General features: G+C 35.0%; 1 protein-coding gene across 2 annotated transcripts in view; it reads right to left on the reverse strand.

The window, feature by feature from the left end:
• Window positions 1-19,072, reverse strand: part of LOC136030399 (uncharacterized) — a 224,900-nt gene that overhangs the window by 56,677 nt on the left and 149,151 nt on the right. For both annotated transcript variants that reach the window (XM_065709345.1, XM_065709344.1), the window contains exons 14-16: window positions 16,094-16,320; window positions 9,596-9,776; window positions 5,272-5,416 (exon numbers count right to left, since the gene is read on the reverse strand). In XM_065709345.1, coding sequence (XP_065565417.1) covers window positions 5,272-5,416; window positions 9,596-9,776; window positions 16,094-16,320 — 553 coding nt within the window. The remainder of the gene's footprint in view (window positions 1-5,271; window positions 5,417-9,595; window positions 9,777-16,093; window positions 16,321-19,072) is intronic.

Raw genomic sequence — 19,072 nt, forward strand, 5'->3', positions numbered from 1 at the left:
CAATCAATTGAGCTCTTTTTGAAGTTTTTATGACAAAAAATGGCAATCTCAAAATTTCTATCAGATGCATTTCAGAAAATACGAGGTGTGTATTGGGGAGGGGGGATCCACCCTCCGATAATTCTAAATCTCAAAAGGGGCACTTAAACTTCTGATTAGCATTCCAATGAGCCCCCTCTGAAGTTTATACGATCACCCTTTCTATATAAACCTTAAATGCCACAAGGGCATAGCTTACAGTCCTTTCCCCGAGGATTGTTGGAGGAGGGGATTTCATTCTCGAAGACATAATTTTGAATGTATCTACATATCTTTCAACTACGTTGAACAAAATGGCTATCTCAAAATTTTGATTGAATATACTTGGGAAAATTGATACTTTCTTTGCAGAAAAGAGTTACTTGTCCAAGTTGGAAGTTCCATTAAATACTTTGCAAATTTAAAATAAGGGTGATGAACTTGCTTTCTCTTACCAAAATTAAGAAAAGACCAAACAGGAGCAAGAGCAAGTAAGTGAGGAACTGTTAGGCTATTATATAACTGAGAACGGTGAACTCCACTCAGATACAAAACGTTTGAAGCCAGGGAAGCATACACAGTCTGGATCTTACTGGCATAATTTTTCATTGCCAGGTTAATAGTTTTTTCAGGGTTGCTCCAATAGGCGAGCCCAAGTAAGTAAGACTGCTAGCAAAAGGAACCTCAGAGCCGGATAGACTTATTGAATTTCCACTCCCTTTATAGTTGAATGGTAGAACAACTGTCATATCAGTATTAAAGCTCAAACCAATGTGTTTGTACTCTTCTTGGAGAAATTCAAAAGTTGAAGAGCATCCTTGGAAAGTGCAGGAAAGGTTTAGTATGTCATTCGCAAACGTAACTAACGAAAGATCAACTCCCTTAAAGATAAATAATAATAATAATAATAATAATAATAATAATAATAATAATAATAATAATAATAATAATAATAATAATAATAATAATAATAATAATAATAATAATAATAATAATAATAATAATAATAATAATAATAATAATAATAATAATAATAATAATAATAATAATAATAATAATAATAATAATAATAACAATAATAATAATAATAATTAGATAACAACAATAATATTTATTACCCACAAACATACAGTATAAACAGCGGAGTACAAAGAAAAAATTAATAAATACAGCAAAAACAAAAGTACACATAATTCAACAATAACAAGCACAACAAAGCTTTAATAACAAAGAAAAACAGTATAATAAAATAGACTAACACGTTTGTAGAACAGACGAAGTAAAACTGCATTGATAACTAGAAATATTTACAAACACAGTATAGACCGCCGCTCATGTTTTGCATTCATCATGTTCATCATTTATTATTAACCCACAAAAATAACCCTATGGAGAAAAGAAAAAGCCAACGAAATTAACAGAACAACCAAAAAACTAAACACTTATCCTATATAATACATAAATAACAAGAGAAAATATAACTAAACTAGAAAGATAACTTATAAGGAGAAGAAGATTGTGGCACCATCGCCCAATACAAGAAATTATTCTTGCAGAGAGATCGGACATAGCGAGAAAGCCGATTTTGGACGGCCAAGTAGGGATCAATAATGCCATATCTTTCACCAATCCAGGAGTTTCTATTCCAGGGTGGTAGGCCAAACAAGAACTTACAAAAACGAAAAAAGCATGACCGGATGGCACGTTTATTCCGATCGGTTAATAGAGCCCAGAACGGGGAAAGACCACTAACGTGTGGTTGCACCAGCGCATTGAAAAGCCTTGCTCTGATATGTCTATTATAGTTTGTTTTGGCAGATATGAGTAGGCCATAAGATTTGCGGATCTTGCTGATGAAATGTCCAAATAGCAGTGATCTTGTAGATTTCACATCACAACCGATTGGGAGCCTGAGGTAAAATAAAATAGGCGCTGGTCCCACGACACAATTTCCAAGTCAGATATAAGGAACGTCATCTGACGTTCAACTTGTCTTCAACACCAGTAACACAATTATTAAACAAAACTGGTGAAGTCAGAGCTCCTTGGCGTACACCTTTAAAAATCGGACATAGTTGATTACCATCTTTAATTCCAGCCTTCAGATTTCTATACGTGTATCTTAAACAAGTATTTAACGCAGCATTAGTAGCTTTCAAATGGGCCTTAAGAAAAACCTGAGAAAATATACACGAGTCAAAAGTTCCTGCAATATCGAGTGCACATAAGACCAAAAAATCACCTCTTTCTTTAATATACTTCAGCACATTTATAAGCAGAAAGAGAGCATGCTCTCTGCCTAAGCCTCGCTGGTATCCAAACTGACGAGGAGGTGCGGAACAATTTCCTTAAATGTCTCTTTTCAAAAAAGACTAAAAAGAGCTTGAAAATAGTACACGAGAGGGTAATGGGGCGATAAAAACTGCACATAGAAGCCCCATTTTAGCCCTTTTTAAGAATGGGAGTTTATTTGTCCGATGAAAAACTGAAAAAGGGACTACACCACGGACAAGGATCATCTGAAACAGAAGCTTTAAATGTTGCTCGATTAAAGAGCCTGCAAGTTGCAGGTGCCTTGCTGAAATGGATTCAACACCAGAAGAAGGTTTTTCAGAATCAAAGAGTGAACAGCACTTGGCGACGCAAACAGGAAAGATTTCGTCTTATTTGGAAGAACAGGGTCAAGCTATTTTTTCCAAAAAACTCCTCTATGCTTTTGTTGAGAGCACTAAACTCCCTCGCGAAATATTCAACCCGCTTTTTTTCGGGCACACTAGCACTATGTGCTTTGGTAGGCATGCAACACTTCCAGAGTTTGGAGGGGTCTTCAGCAATACGGATTACATGTATCTGGATTAGCATTAACTTATGGTTTTTCAGTTCCTTGTTAAATTCCCGTTTCATACGGAGCCTCAAGTCATTTACTACGCCATCTCTTGGGTGACCACAGTCGTTCCAAATAGAAAGCCATAGCTTGGCCAAATTACACGCATTCAATAGATTTCTGTTTTTTGACCAATCTTCAAGCTGAGACTTTTCACGAACACATCGAACAGGAACGGCGCTTATTTCGGCTCATTTCAGTGCATGATTTATTTGTGCCACATAGGAAGTGAGCTGAACTGAGATGTTCTTTTCACTTTGTGGCACCACAGCATGATCGCATAAAAGATTGAAGGGCACTTTGATTTTGCTCAGCATCTCGTCAAAGACTTTGCTGAAAGACTCACTTAACATATTTTGCCAACATCGGTGGGAAAACCAATTCGATTCTTTATTTTGAGCCATAGGTGGGGAGGATCAAAAGCAAGTAAACATAGGAAAGTGGTCAGAATAGAATCCTTCTTTTAAAACTTTGAATTCCTGACTGCCAAAAGAAGCAACAACATGGTCTAAGTTAAAAGTTGAGGAAAGCAGCCCAATTTATGAAAAGCTGTCACTCTGAGGCTAAACAAAATAGTCGGGAGGAGGAATGAAACCCAAAAGATTGTGGTCGGGGAGACATTGTGTCAGTTATATCTATATTAAAATCTCCAGTGATGGTAACAGGTTTAGAGGTAACATTGTTAAGAGACCTGCCTAGAAGCTTGCAGGATGAGGCAAACCGTGAATTAGACTGTTCGTTGTTATAATTTTTAGACAGATAAACATTAATTACTACATGATTTTCAAACTTAGCGGCAATAAAGTAATCAGTCTCTGCTAATAGCTTGCAAGGGAATCGGGATAGGATAGCGAGACCGCCAGATGGTCTGCCTCTCGGTCTCACAATTGCACTACGAAAGAGGAGAAAAAATTAGAAAATAGTGGTAACATGCTTTGGCGGTCTTCCGACAGGAAATACTCCTGAATCAGAGCTAGATCACGGGACTGCAAGAACTGTAAAAAAACTGGGATTATATCTGTAACTTTTCCATTAATGTTTCACGACAAAATTCGGCATCTAAATCTCGTTTTGAATTAAATTTGCCTTTCAGCAGAGCCTGGGCAATAGGACATTTGTAACTGTAACATGGATCGATGTCTGATTTGCAAAGAGCATATCTTGTCGGTATCTGGTTAGGGGCTGTTTTAGAGCTTCCGTGACCTTTTTCTTCACAGATGGAACAACAAATTTCGTTTATACATGTAATTGAAATAGGTCCGTATGATTGGCACTTATAGCATCGAAGGGGTAGAAACAAGAACTCCTGAATGGGGAATCGTTCGAAACCAATCACTAATGGTAACTTCATTTACTATAATAAATCGTCTTTTGTTTCAAATTTTAGCCTCACAGATGTGGTAGAGCCAATTTTCTTTGCTTCACTACAGTTTGTCTCAAGAGACTTGACGTCATCAGAAGTCAGGTCATTTGGAACACGTTCAATTATTCCAAGGTGAGAAGGACTTTTAACTTTAGCGCTAATGGTGCTGTTAGAGCTACGAAGCACATTCTCTATTGCGTGAACATCATATTTGGATGCAGCGATCCAAACTTTCCAGCCTTGGGTGCAGTTTAGCTCAACAATTTTTGAGCTAGCGCCATATGCTTGTCCTAGGGGGTCCTTCCTTGATTCCGGTTTGGCTAGGTTACTTGGTAGATTTTTGACAATCACGGCATAGGATGGTTTGAAAATATATTCAGAAGGGACTTGAACAGTTATAGGTTTACTGCGGCCACTGAACTAATTCATGAATATACCGGAATTCAAATTTAATAAATCCAATCTAAATAGATATTTTCACCTTGAAGTTACGTTCAATACTGACTTCTTACAGAGGCCAGAATTTTTCCGTTTACAAATTCAGTCAAACAGTGCACGAGTAATTACGTAGATTAAAACATATACTTTTCGCTAAAATATCTCCGAATATACCTAAATTTTTTCAAAATTAAGTACAAACATTTTTTCATATAATGGGTTTGAAAAGAAGCTTAGCAGAGATGGCTATTCTGATATTTCACTCTATTGACATTTTAGAAAGCGGCAAATTCTTATAGAAATTAGAATTCTGCTTAAGAGACCAAACAAGGTTATCTCCAAATAAACTTAACAATCATTTAATATTCTTTATAACTTTATTTTTCTCAAAATTATCTGCAAATACTGCCCCATATTTTTTCGAGATTTAAATTAAATTCAAAATGACTTATTTTATCCAGTAGATCTGAAGTAGAGATGGCTCTGCTGACAGTTTACAAAGCATCTAAATTCAAGAAGAATTCTTGTTTGGAAAAGCAAATCAGACAAATGATGCAGAACAAATTACCTTTAAGTCTGCATTTTTCTCCAAGTATGTGTATAAATTCCTCAAACTGTGGACTATGCTCATTATTGTCAAGTATTTCTTCTTCTGTATATTGGCCATCTTTGACATAAATAACGCCTACTTTCAACTCTGACTTAATAAATACCTATAAATAAAAGATTTAAATACAAAAAGATGTTTACTACTGGATGTTTGGTCTTCATGAAGAATAAAAAGAAACATCGTTTTTTCTGATTTCTAACAATTAATACAATAGTTTGTATCAAACAAGATTTTCGGGTACAATCACGCATCTAGCAAGATTACATGGCGGGGTCATTAGTTTTTTTTAGATTATGATTATTTGCCACAACGCTGCTCCAAAAAAGGTATCTTATGATTTTGCATGGTTTCGAACAGCTATAGTAGGCTCTGGCCAGATAGTCAAAGGATGGTCATCCTTTTTGCATAGCTTGAGCCTGATAGATGCCACAAGGTATTGGTGCCATTTTCTATTGAAAGCTATCGCCACTTTTACTGAGAATAACTATAAGGTCATGGGTCTTTACTGAATGTGGACCAAAAGGACAAGAAAAAAAAATCCGTATATGGATATATCTGTTTGCGTAAATTTTGGCTCCTCTGTTTCATCCGCTAATAAAGAATATAAGGGGGTATGGGTATTGCTTCTATATTTTTCTAGTTTAGAGATACATTAATCGTAGACAGAATGCACATTAAAAAAAAGTTCCTTCTTTGGTTATTGAACTTTTATTTTAATTATTAAATAGCAAATGGGTTTTGTTTGCTATTATATACATTTTAATAGTTTTAATTCATTATTAACAATATCTCCTGACATTTTTTTTATTGCTAATTTATTTATTACTAATTTCTTAAATAGTTGCTTATAAGAATTATCCGTGTCCAAAGGATGGCTGTAATTTCATAGCTGCTTTTTCCAAAATTAAAGAAAATATTAAGTTTTTACCCACATTTCCCTAAAAGCACAAAATAAAATTTTACCCTAAAAATCCTCTCTAAAAGCACAAAACTTCAGTAAAATCCGAAACTAGGTATTAATATAATCAAAATAAAATTCAGACTTAGTCATAGCCATGGTTCACGACCATGTGAACCCCACTTTCCCTGTTTAGACAGCTGACAGCCCAAATTTACCCACCTTGACCTGCCCTTATTGAAAGGTACTAGAGAAGCTTTGTTCCGTTTTTCACTGAACACGTCAACAAAAAATGTTCTTTCCTTACTAACATGCCATCCAGTGGTAGTTCTGGCCTCTCTTGCACCCACAGTAAAATGTTGATTAGTGCCCTTTTTTCCTGTCTTCCAAAAATTTTCAGGCCAAATTTTAACCAAATTTTCATTTATTAACAAATGTTTAATTTATTAGAAAGATTTTACAAGATTTATTTAGAAGAAAAATCTTAAAAAATCTTAGAAAAGATTTTAGATTTATTTAAATCTGACTTTTCTTACTTTAGCCTCTGCAAAATTATCAATTTTATCACCCTAAATGATTGCTTCTAATTCTTTAATTTGGTCTAAAATTATGTTTTGCTTAAAATTCAGTTTAAAATTGCTTAAATTCGGCCTACTGATTTTTATTTTTAAGGAATACTGATGAAAATGTGAGAAAAACGAAAATTTCGGATCCAATTTGCTTATATTTACTGCCAACTGCGCCCTCTGCTTGATTTTAATAAAGACAAAATTTCAAAAATTACAAAATAATTGTAATCGTTATATTATTCATTTGAAATTTTGCAGCACTAAAATCTTTGCGCCCGGGGCAATTGTCCCTCTGTCCGCTCCGCTGACATCGTCCCTGATCCCATCTCCCATTATTGCAATTACTTTTAATCACAAAGGTCGTACCTCTCGAAAAAAATGGTGATCTATCACGAATTGAGCATCATACACCAATTTATTTGTTCTAATTATTTCTTAAGTATCAGAAAAACGTTTTAATACTAGTTTATCTTCTATTTTGATTCCTTCGAAATTTCCTGGCGATCCCTAAATTCTGAAAGCCCTTTCCACCGCTCATGCATTTATTAATGCTTCTGAATACATCTGTTTAAAATTGATCAGGGCATGGTTGTCAGTTCTTACCTTTTTCTTGATTATGCTAAAGATTATGCTTTTGTTACTCATAAGCTCCAGTTAAAAATCAAAATAAAAGCAAGTTTTTTCAGGAAAAATTAAAGAGCAGCATAAAAACTTAAAACAAGCAGGAATTATTCCGTATACGACGAGGGCTTCCCATTCCTCAACCCTCGCTCTTTACGCTAATCTTAAAGATTTTTTAAATACATCTCACTCACATCCAATTCACATTGTGTTCGAGCAGTTTTTCTTGCAGAATTGTGACACAGAAGTCAAAAATGTGTGTAAAAAGCGAGATTTGAGAAAGGGGTAGCCGCTAATTATTTTTAAACAAAATAATTTTTATTCGTTTTAAGTTTTAATGTTGCTTCTTACTTTCAGTTGATGAAACATGTATTTAGTTTCTTATCGTTTTAAATCATACAAGAATATCCCCTCCTCCCCCTGCGTAAGATTTACCCTGGAAAATTACCCCAGAAGACTTCCCCTTTCATGGAAAATTTTCTCCGAGCAAAATCTACCACCTCCAGAAAATACCCCCCCCCCCAAAAAAAAATCGTATATTTCCCACAAATACTATGTGCAAATTGCATTACTTACAGTCTTTTCTCCAGGGCTTATAGGGGGTGATGTCATTCCAAAACGACCTTCAGAATGAGCCATTCTGAGTCAAATGGCTATCTCAAAATTTTGATCGAGCGTTTTCGGGAAAAAACGAACATCGCAGGGGGGTCTGGTTGCCCTCCAATCTTTTTTTTTCACTTAAGAAGGAAAGTAGAAGTTTTGATTTCCAATCAAATCACCTATCTCTTGTTCTATATCATGATCTTCTAGGATTACTGGTTCGAAACGACTGCCCCCGAGGAAAAAAAAACAATAAATAAACATACATCCGTGACCTTTCTTCTGGTAAAAAAAAACCTAAAAAATTTCACATTTTTACAGATGAAAGCTTGAAATCTCTACAGTAAGGTTTTCTGATACGTTAAATTTGATGGTGCAACAAATGATGGTGCATCAAATGATGGTTCATTAGGGTTCCTTGACTTTTTTGGGGTATTTCCCCTCTTTTTCAAAAATCAGGTATATTTTCTCAGGCTCGTAACTTTTGACGGATAAATTTAACCTAAATGGCCTTATATATTTGGAATTGGCATTAAATGCCAATTTTTTTTATGTATATATTGTTAGAGTTAGAATTCTATTTTTTTAGAATTTCGGTTACTATTCAGCCGAGTTGATCATTACAATTCGTTACAAGGACAAGGAACTGTTTGAAATTCTTTCCAGAGGTTTAGGAGGCAAGCATTGCAATTGATTTACTTCTCATTAAAAAGGTAGGTCGCAATTCGTTCAGTTAAGATATTTTTCTTTTCGCGTTAATTTTACAACTAAACATGTTGCACATTGTCTTTTTATGGGTAATTTCAGCGCAAAGAGAATTTTACAGTCTTCAAAACACAGAGTTATCAGGATTTTGTAGCGTTGAAACATTTACCCAAAAACAAGATCCTCTTGTGTATCTTATTCGCCTTCCTCTTTTTATAATGGTGCCAATATCATTAGTTTCACGGAAAGAAAATAGAGCTGAAAAGAATAAAAAGCTAAAGAAAAAATTTATAGAAACAGATACGTGTTTTTTTGTAAAATTTTTTCTGTTAATTTTCTTATTTATAATTCATTCTACTGACTCAGTCGGGGTATGGCTAAAAGAAAAAGGAGATGGGAGAATTGCACATGGCATACACAATTATAATGAAACATTATCTAATTCGGACATAAAATGTGCACTTTGTATTCATAAAATGAAAACTCAGCAACATTAATGCCAAATTTCAGAATTTGGAACAATTTGAACAAATTTGAATATTTTTATGATTGAGGAAGAAATTTAAAACAATAAGCGACTTTTAATGTTATTGTTATGGAAGAAGACATTAATTTCTCTAAGGAAGAATAGATGCAAAAGTACGAAATTTTCCATATCCCAATACGAAAAAAATTTGTGGGTAAACTAGAAAAAGCTCCCCCGTGAAAATTCTGGTCTCACACTCCCTAAAACTAAGAATTGATAAAAGTACCAAAAATATTCTCGTCCTTTTTGTAGTAAAAAAGAAAAAAACAATAATAATAAAAACTAATCATTACTTAAATTCTTTTAAGTGGTTTTATTCGTATTTATTCATCTTGTTCCAAGTTTTCTTGGATTGGAACTTACTTGATCTAACTTTAAAAGTTCTTCAGGAGTATCTGGGAGCTGTCCAAGCCGAAGAGGTGGATGTAAATTTATTTCATTTCCAAGAGACCGAACAACTTCTTCCCTGTTGTATCTATCAGCAAAAACACAAGAAGCTGGTATGAGACCATGAACTGCGTAGCTGATGCCTCTGACTAATATCCTGAAAATGTTCAAAATAAGGCTCAATTTTCCAACTTTTCGTGAAGGTGTTGGTGTAGTAACTTGCCTTAGTGAATGATGGTAATAATGATCTTGTATTTCTGGGCATTAACGTGAATAGGGTGAATAACACGAATAACACGGGCGAGCGTTGAACCTGAGTGCTGTTTAATTTTGGTTATTGATAGCAAAGCCCAGTTACAGGCTCAACACCGCATAGCTTTCGAAAGGAGAGCACAGCGTGGCACCTTCTAATCATAGTATACATGAATTTAAACAAGTTAAAAGCTCTCTACAGAAGCTTTCAAGCTCTCCTCAATTTGGGTATAAGCTTTCTAAGGTGCTAAATCCTAACGATTCTTATAACATCAATTAAAATGTCCTTAAAGCCGCCAACGAGCAAAGAAATACACCAACAGAAATATTCCCAAATATACGAAATCAAACAGTTCGTGGGAACGAACTGTAGTAAGGAGCGACCCGGCTCAATAGTAACCAAAACTCTAAAAATGGAATTTGGTACCAATAGCTACATCAAAAGAATCACATTTTAATGCTGATTCTAAATATATAAGTTTCATCAAGTTTAGACTTACCCATCAAAAGTTACGAGCGTGAGAAAATTATAGAAAATAGGGGGAAACACCCCCTAAAAGTGATAGAATCTTAACGAAAATCACACCATCAGATTCATCGTATCAGAGAACCCTATCGTAGGAGTTTCAAGCTCCTATCTACAAAAATGTGGAATTTTGTATTTTTTGCCAGAAAGCAGATCACGGACGCGTGTTTATTTGTTTGGGTTGTTTTTTTTTCCAGGGGTGATCGTATCGACCCAGTGGTCCTAGAATGTTGCGAGACAGGGCTCTTTCTAACGGAAATGAAAAGTTTTAGTGCCCTTTTTAAGTGACCAAAAAATTGGAGGGCACCTAGGCCCCCTCCCACGCTAATTATTTTCCCAAAGTCAATGGATCAAAATTCTGAGATAGCCATTTTATTCAACGTACTCGAAAAACCTTTGGGGACGACTTACTTCCCCACAGTCCCCGTAGGAGGGGCTACAAGTTACAAATTTTGACCAGTGTTTACATATAGTAATAGTTATTGAGAAGTGTACAGACGTTTTCAGGGGAGTTTTTGATTGGGGGAGGGGTTAAGAAGAGGGGGATATATTGGGGGAACTTTCCATCGAGGAATTCGTCATGGGGGAAGAAAATTTCCATGAAGGGAGCGCAGAATATTCAAGCATTATTTAAAAAAAAACATTAAAAAAATAAATATGAAAAAGTTTTTCAGCTGGAAGTAAGGAACAGCATTAAAACTTAAAACGAACAGAACTTATTACACATATGTCATATATCTTTACGCTAAAATTTTTTACTGTTTTAAAAAGAAGAGTATAGAGAAAGAGTCAAACTTTAGCGTAAAGAGCGGGGCGTTGATGAGGAAGCAGCCCCTTTCATATACGAAGTAATTTCTGTTCGTTTTAAGTTTTAATGTCGCTCCTTACTTTCAGTTAAACAAACTTTTTTTTTAATCACAATAAAAGGGTCACTCTAATAATCTGAATTTTAAACTTTCATTTTGCATCTACCGAATCAGGCATCTCTGCAAATGAAAAAAAGAAAAAGATCTGCACAGATGGCGAGAGGGGTTTTTTCCATCAGGGCTTCAAATAATCTTATGGCATTGCCTATAACAGCGTTTATGATTATAAGCCACACTATGAGCTTATAGTTCGGGCGAAAAGCGTCGAAAAATACCAGAATACTTCTGTGTTTGAGGAAAGCACCAACATTGGCTGAGACGTACTTTCTAGAATGCTCTTTAGTATGGCTGGATTACGCATGCGAAATTTTTCCTCGGAACGCCTCTAGGTTGCTAAAAATCCAAGATGGTGGATGAAAATATGAGTTTGTCAAAATGAAAAGATATGGCAATTCAAATAGGCTAGTATGGCTTAATCGATGGCATAGGTTCTTGATATGAACGCAAAAATAACTAAGTTGTATTGTAGTACCACTAGGTGCCTTAAATTAGAAACGGCGGATGAAAATACGAGTTTGTTAAAATGAGAAGAGATGACCGCTCAAATAGGCTAGTCTGGGGTAATAGATGGCACTGGTCTATGAAAGTAAGAGTGGACTAGAGTAGTAATATCTGGAATTCTATCTACTGTTCTGAATAATGATAAGAAAAGAAGCATTTTGATACTAAACTAACTAAAAAAATTCATCCAGTTTTCATGAAAAACCCGATATTCACAATACTGGAAACATGTGCATAACTACTACTGGAAACACGTGCATAGCTAATCAGGAAATCGAAGGGCAGAACTTCATACAGTTATGTGCGGCTGACACCCGCCTTTTACTTTACTCTTGTGTCGCAGTCTCACAAGGATATGCGTTCGATTCTCATACTAACGGAGGACACAGACGTGATTGCGATTGTAACCTCATGCTTTGATCGCATTGGAGTACCCGAACTATTTATTGGGTTTGGTGTCGGTACCAACCTAATGTACGTTCCCATTCACGAAATAGTTCGATCGCTCGGGCCGACAAAATGACAGGCATTTTTTTTCAACCACGCGTTTACAGGATGTGATACCGTTTATTCTTTTATCCACCAATCAAGGAGGCTATTTTTTGTGATTTGGCAAAATATGCCAGGACTGACGGAGACTTTCCTTCAACTGACAAACCAGCCTTCCCAAGTGAAAGAATTGCAAGTACACGACCTTGAACGCTTTGACGTAAAAGAAGACTGCGACGACGTGAATGAATTTAGGAAATAAATATTTTTACGACTAAAGACCAAGAACATCCAGAGACCACCTCCAGCTAGTGCTTCACTTTCACAACATATCCTTAGAGCTTCACTACGTCAGGTGTGGAGTCACATCCTGGAATCAACATCCACCCTTCCCAGTTTTTCTGATTTTGACTTGGTCAGAGGCACCGATGGAAGGTAGCTTCCCAATTTGATAGGTTCCTTTCGGCCAGCGTCAAAAGTCTGTCGCAAAACAGTGCGTTGTGGTTGCAGAAAAGAGTGTGAAAGAAGATGCCACTGCAGGAGACTGGACCTTAACTGTAGCCCCCTATGCTGATACAAATCGAAGTGCTTTAATTGTTGAATATGTACTTTTTTTCACCAGAAGATTCGATTGATCTCTTTGTGTTCCTGATAAAATTACAATTCTTAAACGCTTTTATCCGTCCGTTTAGTTTCTGTTGATTCATTTAGAATAAATACAGCAATAAAGAGCTAACAAGTATCTACTTAAAAAGGCAACTAGAACTTTCTATTTTTTTATGAACGCTTTTATTAGTAATAAATATACGTAATCTATTTTTTTATGAACGCTTTTATTAGTAATAAATATACGTAACTTACAAATTAATTTATGCAACGAACTTCTATATTTGTATATTTTTGTTACGTATATGGGGGGGTTCGGCTCGTCGTCAATACCTCTCTCTTTAAACTAAAGCTTGAATTTTGTGCCAAACCTTTAAGAATGACCCCTGAATCACAAAGGCCGTAGAACAAGTAGTTGAAATTACTAAAAATACTTTAGCGTAAAGAGCGAGGTATTGAGGAGAAGACGGACCCACATATGTTGTCAATAATTTCTGTTCGTTTTATGTTTTAATGCTGCTCCTTACTTCCAGCTGAATTTTCTTTTTATTTATTTATTTTCTCATTGTTTTTTTTTAAATAATGCTAGAAAATCATGCACCTCCTTCATGAAAATTTTCTTCCCTCATGATCAATTCCTCCATGGAAATATACCCCCACGCAACCTATCCCCCCAATCCACTCCCCCCAACGCGAAGAAGTCCACCTGAAAACGTCCGTACACTTCCCAATAACCATACTATATCTAAACAATGGTCAAAGTTTGTAACTTGCAGCCCCTCCCACGGGGATTTTGGGGGATTAAGTCGTCCCGAAAGACATAATTATTAGATTCTTCGGCTATGCTGAACAAAATGGGTATCTCAAAATTTTAATCCGATGACTTTGGGAAAAATGAGCGTAGGAGGGGGACTAGATGTCCTCCATTCTTCGGTCAGGGAACTAGAACTTTTAATTTCAGTTAGAATGAGCCCTCTCGCAACATTCTAGGGCCATTGGGTCAATATGATTATCCCTGGGGAAAAGAACAAACAAATAAATAAACACCCATCCGTGATCTGTCTTCTGGCAAAAATACAAAATTCTACACTTTTGTAGAGAGGAGCTTGAAACTTCTACAGAAGGGTTCTCTGACGCTGAATCTGATGGTGTGATTTTCGTTAAGATTCTATGACTTTTAAGGGGTGTTCCCCCTATTTTCTAAAATGAGGCAAATTTTCTCAGGCTCGTAATTTCGATGGGTAAGACTAAATTTGATGAAACTTATATACTTAAAATCAGCATAATAATGCGATTCTTTTGATGTAACTGTAGGTATCAAAATTCCATTTTTAAGAGTTTCGGTTACTATTAAGCCGGGTCGCTCCTTACTACAGTTTGTTACCACGAACTGTTTGATACTACCAAGGTAAGTGAAGCTGTTCGCCTGATCCTTTATATTGAAGTTTTATTATAGCATTGTAAACGACAAGGTAAGTGGTAAAGTTAAAAAGCTCCTGTAACTAAATGGCAATGCCAATGTTGTACTCTTTACTTCGATTGAACGCCATTTTCTAGAGATTTTGGGCTATGTTTCATAATTTCCATAAATTCGTTTTCGAAATAGTATTTTACTAATAAGACGAATTTAGATAAGTTCATTTTCCCCATAGTTCCAAAGTGAAATTACGTTAGTTATCATTACTGGATCAGCTAGATATGAGATTTTTTCTCACTTGCCAGTTTTTTTAAACGTTTTTTTTTTTTTTGGTTGCTATGGGCCGTGATTCGTTCCTTACTAAGTGGCAGCTGCCGCTGCAACCACGATAAGCGCAAGGTAATTCAAGTAATATAACTTGATTTCTTATGTATCGGTATATCATACGTACGAGCTTGTAAGAACACTGCTAGCTTGTGGACTATATTTTTATAACATAGTCCTTGTGGACTCTTGTTAATTTTTAGGCTGCATTAAGCTATACACCTTACATGCAGTGATAGTTTCACAAGGTTAAGATCTTCATTCCACGACTACGGTAGTCGGCCCTCAGAGAACATTAACATTCCTTTTGTTGTTAGAGGCCAATTCTCTATGCTTCACTGGGTTATCCGAGGATAGGGCCAACTTAATCAACATCTACAAGTTATGGTCAATTTTTTTGTTTAAGAGTTAATAAAAGAAATGATTTTTTTTAACAAGTATGATTTTAATTTCTTTCTTGTAGGTATTGATAAATACGGAAAAACCCTCAGGGGAGGTTTTTGATGATATTCTAGTGGAATTTGTTGAAATAAATGGTTTATGATGACAATTGGATGTGTAATTTGGTTTGGATTAGCTATCTGATTTTATTAAATTATTGGATTATGCTACCCCTTCTGGCAAGTTTTTTACTTCTTGTGGTGGCCATCAAATGGGTTTTGCAATTTTTTTTCGTATTTGAAATTAATATCTTCCTACCAATGTACAAGTTCAGTCAGCTGTATGTGGTAAAAGCAATGCGATAAAAAGCTGTTTTTTTACGATACAGAGTAAAAGTTTACAGAGTTTAAAAAGAGGAAACTACATTTCCCACTTTCAAAAAAACATTTTGCATCACATTTTTTTTTCGATTATCCATTATAGTGCAATAAACTTCCCAGTACTGGCAAAAGAAGGGGGAGAGGGGGGGTGCAATTTTCATTTTTTGTTTTAATTTTTTTAACACAATACAAAAAATGAATATTTTTCAATATGTAGGGATCTAGGGGAGCCCTGGCCCCATCCTCTTGTTTCGCCCCCATTCAGCATAGCTAATTTGTTAACAGTTACAAAGAAATGAACAAAACAACCGCTACAACACAAGAAAAAGGACCACTTGCTTTTTTTGTAACGTCTTTAGGAAGGCACAAATTAAATATTACATATATGGCATAGCACTTTAAAATTTCAATACATAGCTGAAAAAAGGGCGTCAATCCATAAAAATGTATCGGAGAGATAAATCTACTTTTCAAATCTTGAAGAGGGGGCATTTTTTCAGTTTCTCAATGAAAATACCAAAAATTGTATTTTTCAGAATCTAGGGGATGGATAAAAAATTTGCAGGGAGCAAATTATCCCCTCCCCTGTATTTTGAAAAATTTTTTAGCATTTTTATTGAAAATGTCGACATTTTTCTTTAATATTTTTTGTGAATATTTAAAACAAGCTACCTGAACTGATCCCTTCCATTAATAATCTCCTGCTTCAAGCTGAGAACTACTGGTCCCAGGTCTTCATCGTTGGTGAAATAATTCCAGTGCTCTGTTCCATAGAAATATCGTTCGTATGTTTCCTGCTCCACTGAAGTCAGCTCAAAGGATCCCATCTTCTCGTACTGCTCTTCAATAGTCGTTTTCTTTCGTGATTGCTCATCCATTAATCGAGATTCACTTTCTGTCTGAATAAACAACTTCAATTAGCGGAATCCTCAGGTAATTTCGAAGACCAAACTGTCTTTCCATGACGATAAATAATGGTTCGAAATGGGATAAATCCTTTTATTAGACAGTGACAATAGCAATCAGAAAATAAAGTGGATGTTTCGGTCACATACAGAGTGACCGTCATCAGCAGAAATACTAAAACAAATATCCAGTAAATTTTGTGATTGTTATTGTCACTGTCTAATAAAAAGATTTATCGCTGTTCGAACTTTTACTTAATTCCAATCCTATTTTTGAACTGCCAAAGTGTGGAAAGCTTATTTAATTTTTCACCAAATAGTTTTGGCGAAAAAAAAAATCGTATCCACTTAAGATAAAAAATTTAACCACTACTTCAACTGGCAACAACTCACTGCAGCATCAACGCCGCTTTAGGCCAATACAGCTGCACATGCTTCTTCTCCATTTTAAGGGATTAAAAAGCTCCCCTCTTTATCCCACCCAAGAAGTTCCAATTTCATATAAATCCTTCCCTGATGACTTTTCCCCCTTCCTGTTCGGAGAGAATTGGCCTTTTTTTTCGAAGGACAGGACCGAAAAAGGACATTGACCAAAAATAACCTAAATGGACAATTTTTAGAAATACTTGTCCTAGCCATCCAAAATGCCTCCAAAATGTAGCCTCCAAAATAAAGTCACAACCGAAGTGACATCACTTTCAAGGGATTTCGAGCTCTTTTGCAATTTTTTTTCAAAATAACATTCTATTATTAAAACTAATAAAATAATAATTACCACTCCTGAATGAGCTATATATGACAATATTTTTTTCACTAGAAAGTTTTATTATCTCTCATTGTGACTTTATATATCTATGGCTTAATTAGGCGCTAGCCATTTATCTTTAATTCTCCCTTTATAAATCCCATCAAAATTTAAGAATTGGCAGAAAAGAATTTAAATAATTTATGTCATTGCCGAAATTAAATTCGAAACCTTGAAAAGTGTTTATCAAAAGTATAAATGGAATTTTAAATATAAAGAATTTGATAGAATTTGTTTTGCAAAAAGTAACATAGGTCTTTGACATCAGAGTGGAACTTATAGAACACCAATGATAACTAAGAATAGATGTAAGTGCCTTTTTCTGCTCAGTTTTTTAGTAAAGAAAAGTAAAACTATGAATTGAAGCCGTAGAAATATTCAGTTTAGTGCAAAAAGAAAAAATCAATGAAAAATAAAACTATTACTGGAAAAATGGTTTTATTAAAATAATTTCTGTTTAATCAAAACAAATAGATGAAAGCACAATTATTTTCGAATCCTTTTAAATAAAAGAAATCGTTTTAGGTGGAATAAAAAATAAATTATAATTCAGTAATTTTTTCTTTTGTTAATACTTTTTTCCGATCAAGTAATACATTCATTTCGTAGCGAGTGGCAACTCTGATGGAGGGATCCGAGTTTAAATATACGCTCCCGGTCCCTGAAATAAAAAATTTATTTATTTACCCTATAATTTTTATATTTTCTATACAGTTTTCTTATTTAGTCCATTTTTTCTCGGTCATCCCCACCCTTCTCTGTTTCAATGTTACTTTCCTATAGCTAGCTTTTCTGAAATTTAGAAAAAATGAGGTATTTTTAACTTACGAAGGAGTGATCGGATCTTAATGAAATTTGAAGTTTGGGAGAATATCGTGTCTCAGAGCTCTTATTTTAAATCCCGACTGGATCCGGTGGACATTGGGGGGAATTGAGGGGGGAACCAAAAATCTCGGAAAACACTTGAAGTTGAGGGATCGGGATGAAACTTGGTGGGAAAAATAAGCACAAGTCCTAAGATAAGATAAGATTTATTCATCACGAAACACACATACAATATTACATTTTACTATTTCCCCAAAGGCTCTTTGGCCTGTAAAAAAGGGGAAAATGAACGAGCCACTTACTCAGAGAAAAAAAAATAATCACTTACTCACAGACAGAAGAGCAAAAAGGAGAAGAAAGGAAAATATAAATAAAATAAAAAACTATAGAAAACAAAACTAAATAGACTAATAGATTGAATAGACTAAATTAATTATGTAGATCTGTAGATAAAATAGACTCCAATGAAATAATAAGGAAATATATATGCATACATACACGCGTATACACATATACAAATAGATAAAATAATTTCTAAGAAGCCAATGAATTTTTTATAATTTTTTTGAACAAACCGAATGAGTGGCACCTTCGAGCTGATTCGGGCAACTTATTCCATACAATATAACTCGCAATTAAAGGATTAAAGTCTGACCTTACACAAGGAGTAAAAGGAACTTGAATATGATTTTCGGTATTGCGAAGCTTATATTATTCTGATCAGAGGTGAAAGATGGCTGAACACTTAGGGGACGGGGGAGGTCACCATGAAGCTGAGAAAAAGTAAAACATGCACACGAAAGAATATACAGTGACTCGAGATGAAGTAATGGGATAACTCTTGAACGGTTAGTTTCCTTAATGAGGTTTCTAGCTTTATTATAAACCTTAGAAAGTGGTTTTAACAGTGAAGGAAAGGTTGACATCCATACTATTGGACAGTAGGAAACGTAAGACCGGATCAAGGAGTGAAAAACGATTTCCAAAATTGATCCAGGGAAAATATGTTTTAGTTTTCTTAAAATACCGAGACTCCTGCATATCTTCATTTTAATCAAATCAATGTGACGCTTGAAAGACAAGTTTTCATCAACAAGAATGCCCAAAAACGAACAT

Source organism: Artemia franciscana, chromosome 8 (genome assembly GCF_032884065.1).
Source record: "Artemia franciscana chromosome 8, ASM3288406v1, whole genome shotgun sequence".
NCBI classification, from domain to species: Eukaryota; Metazoa; Arthropoda; class Branchiopoda; order Anostraca; family Artemiidae; genus Artemia; species Artemia franciscana.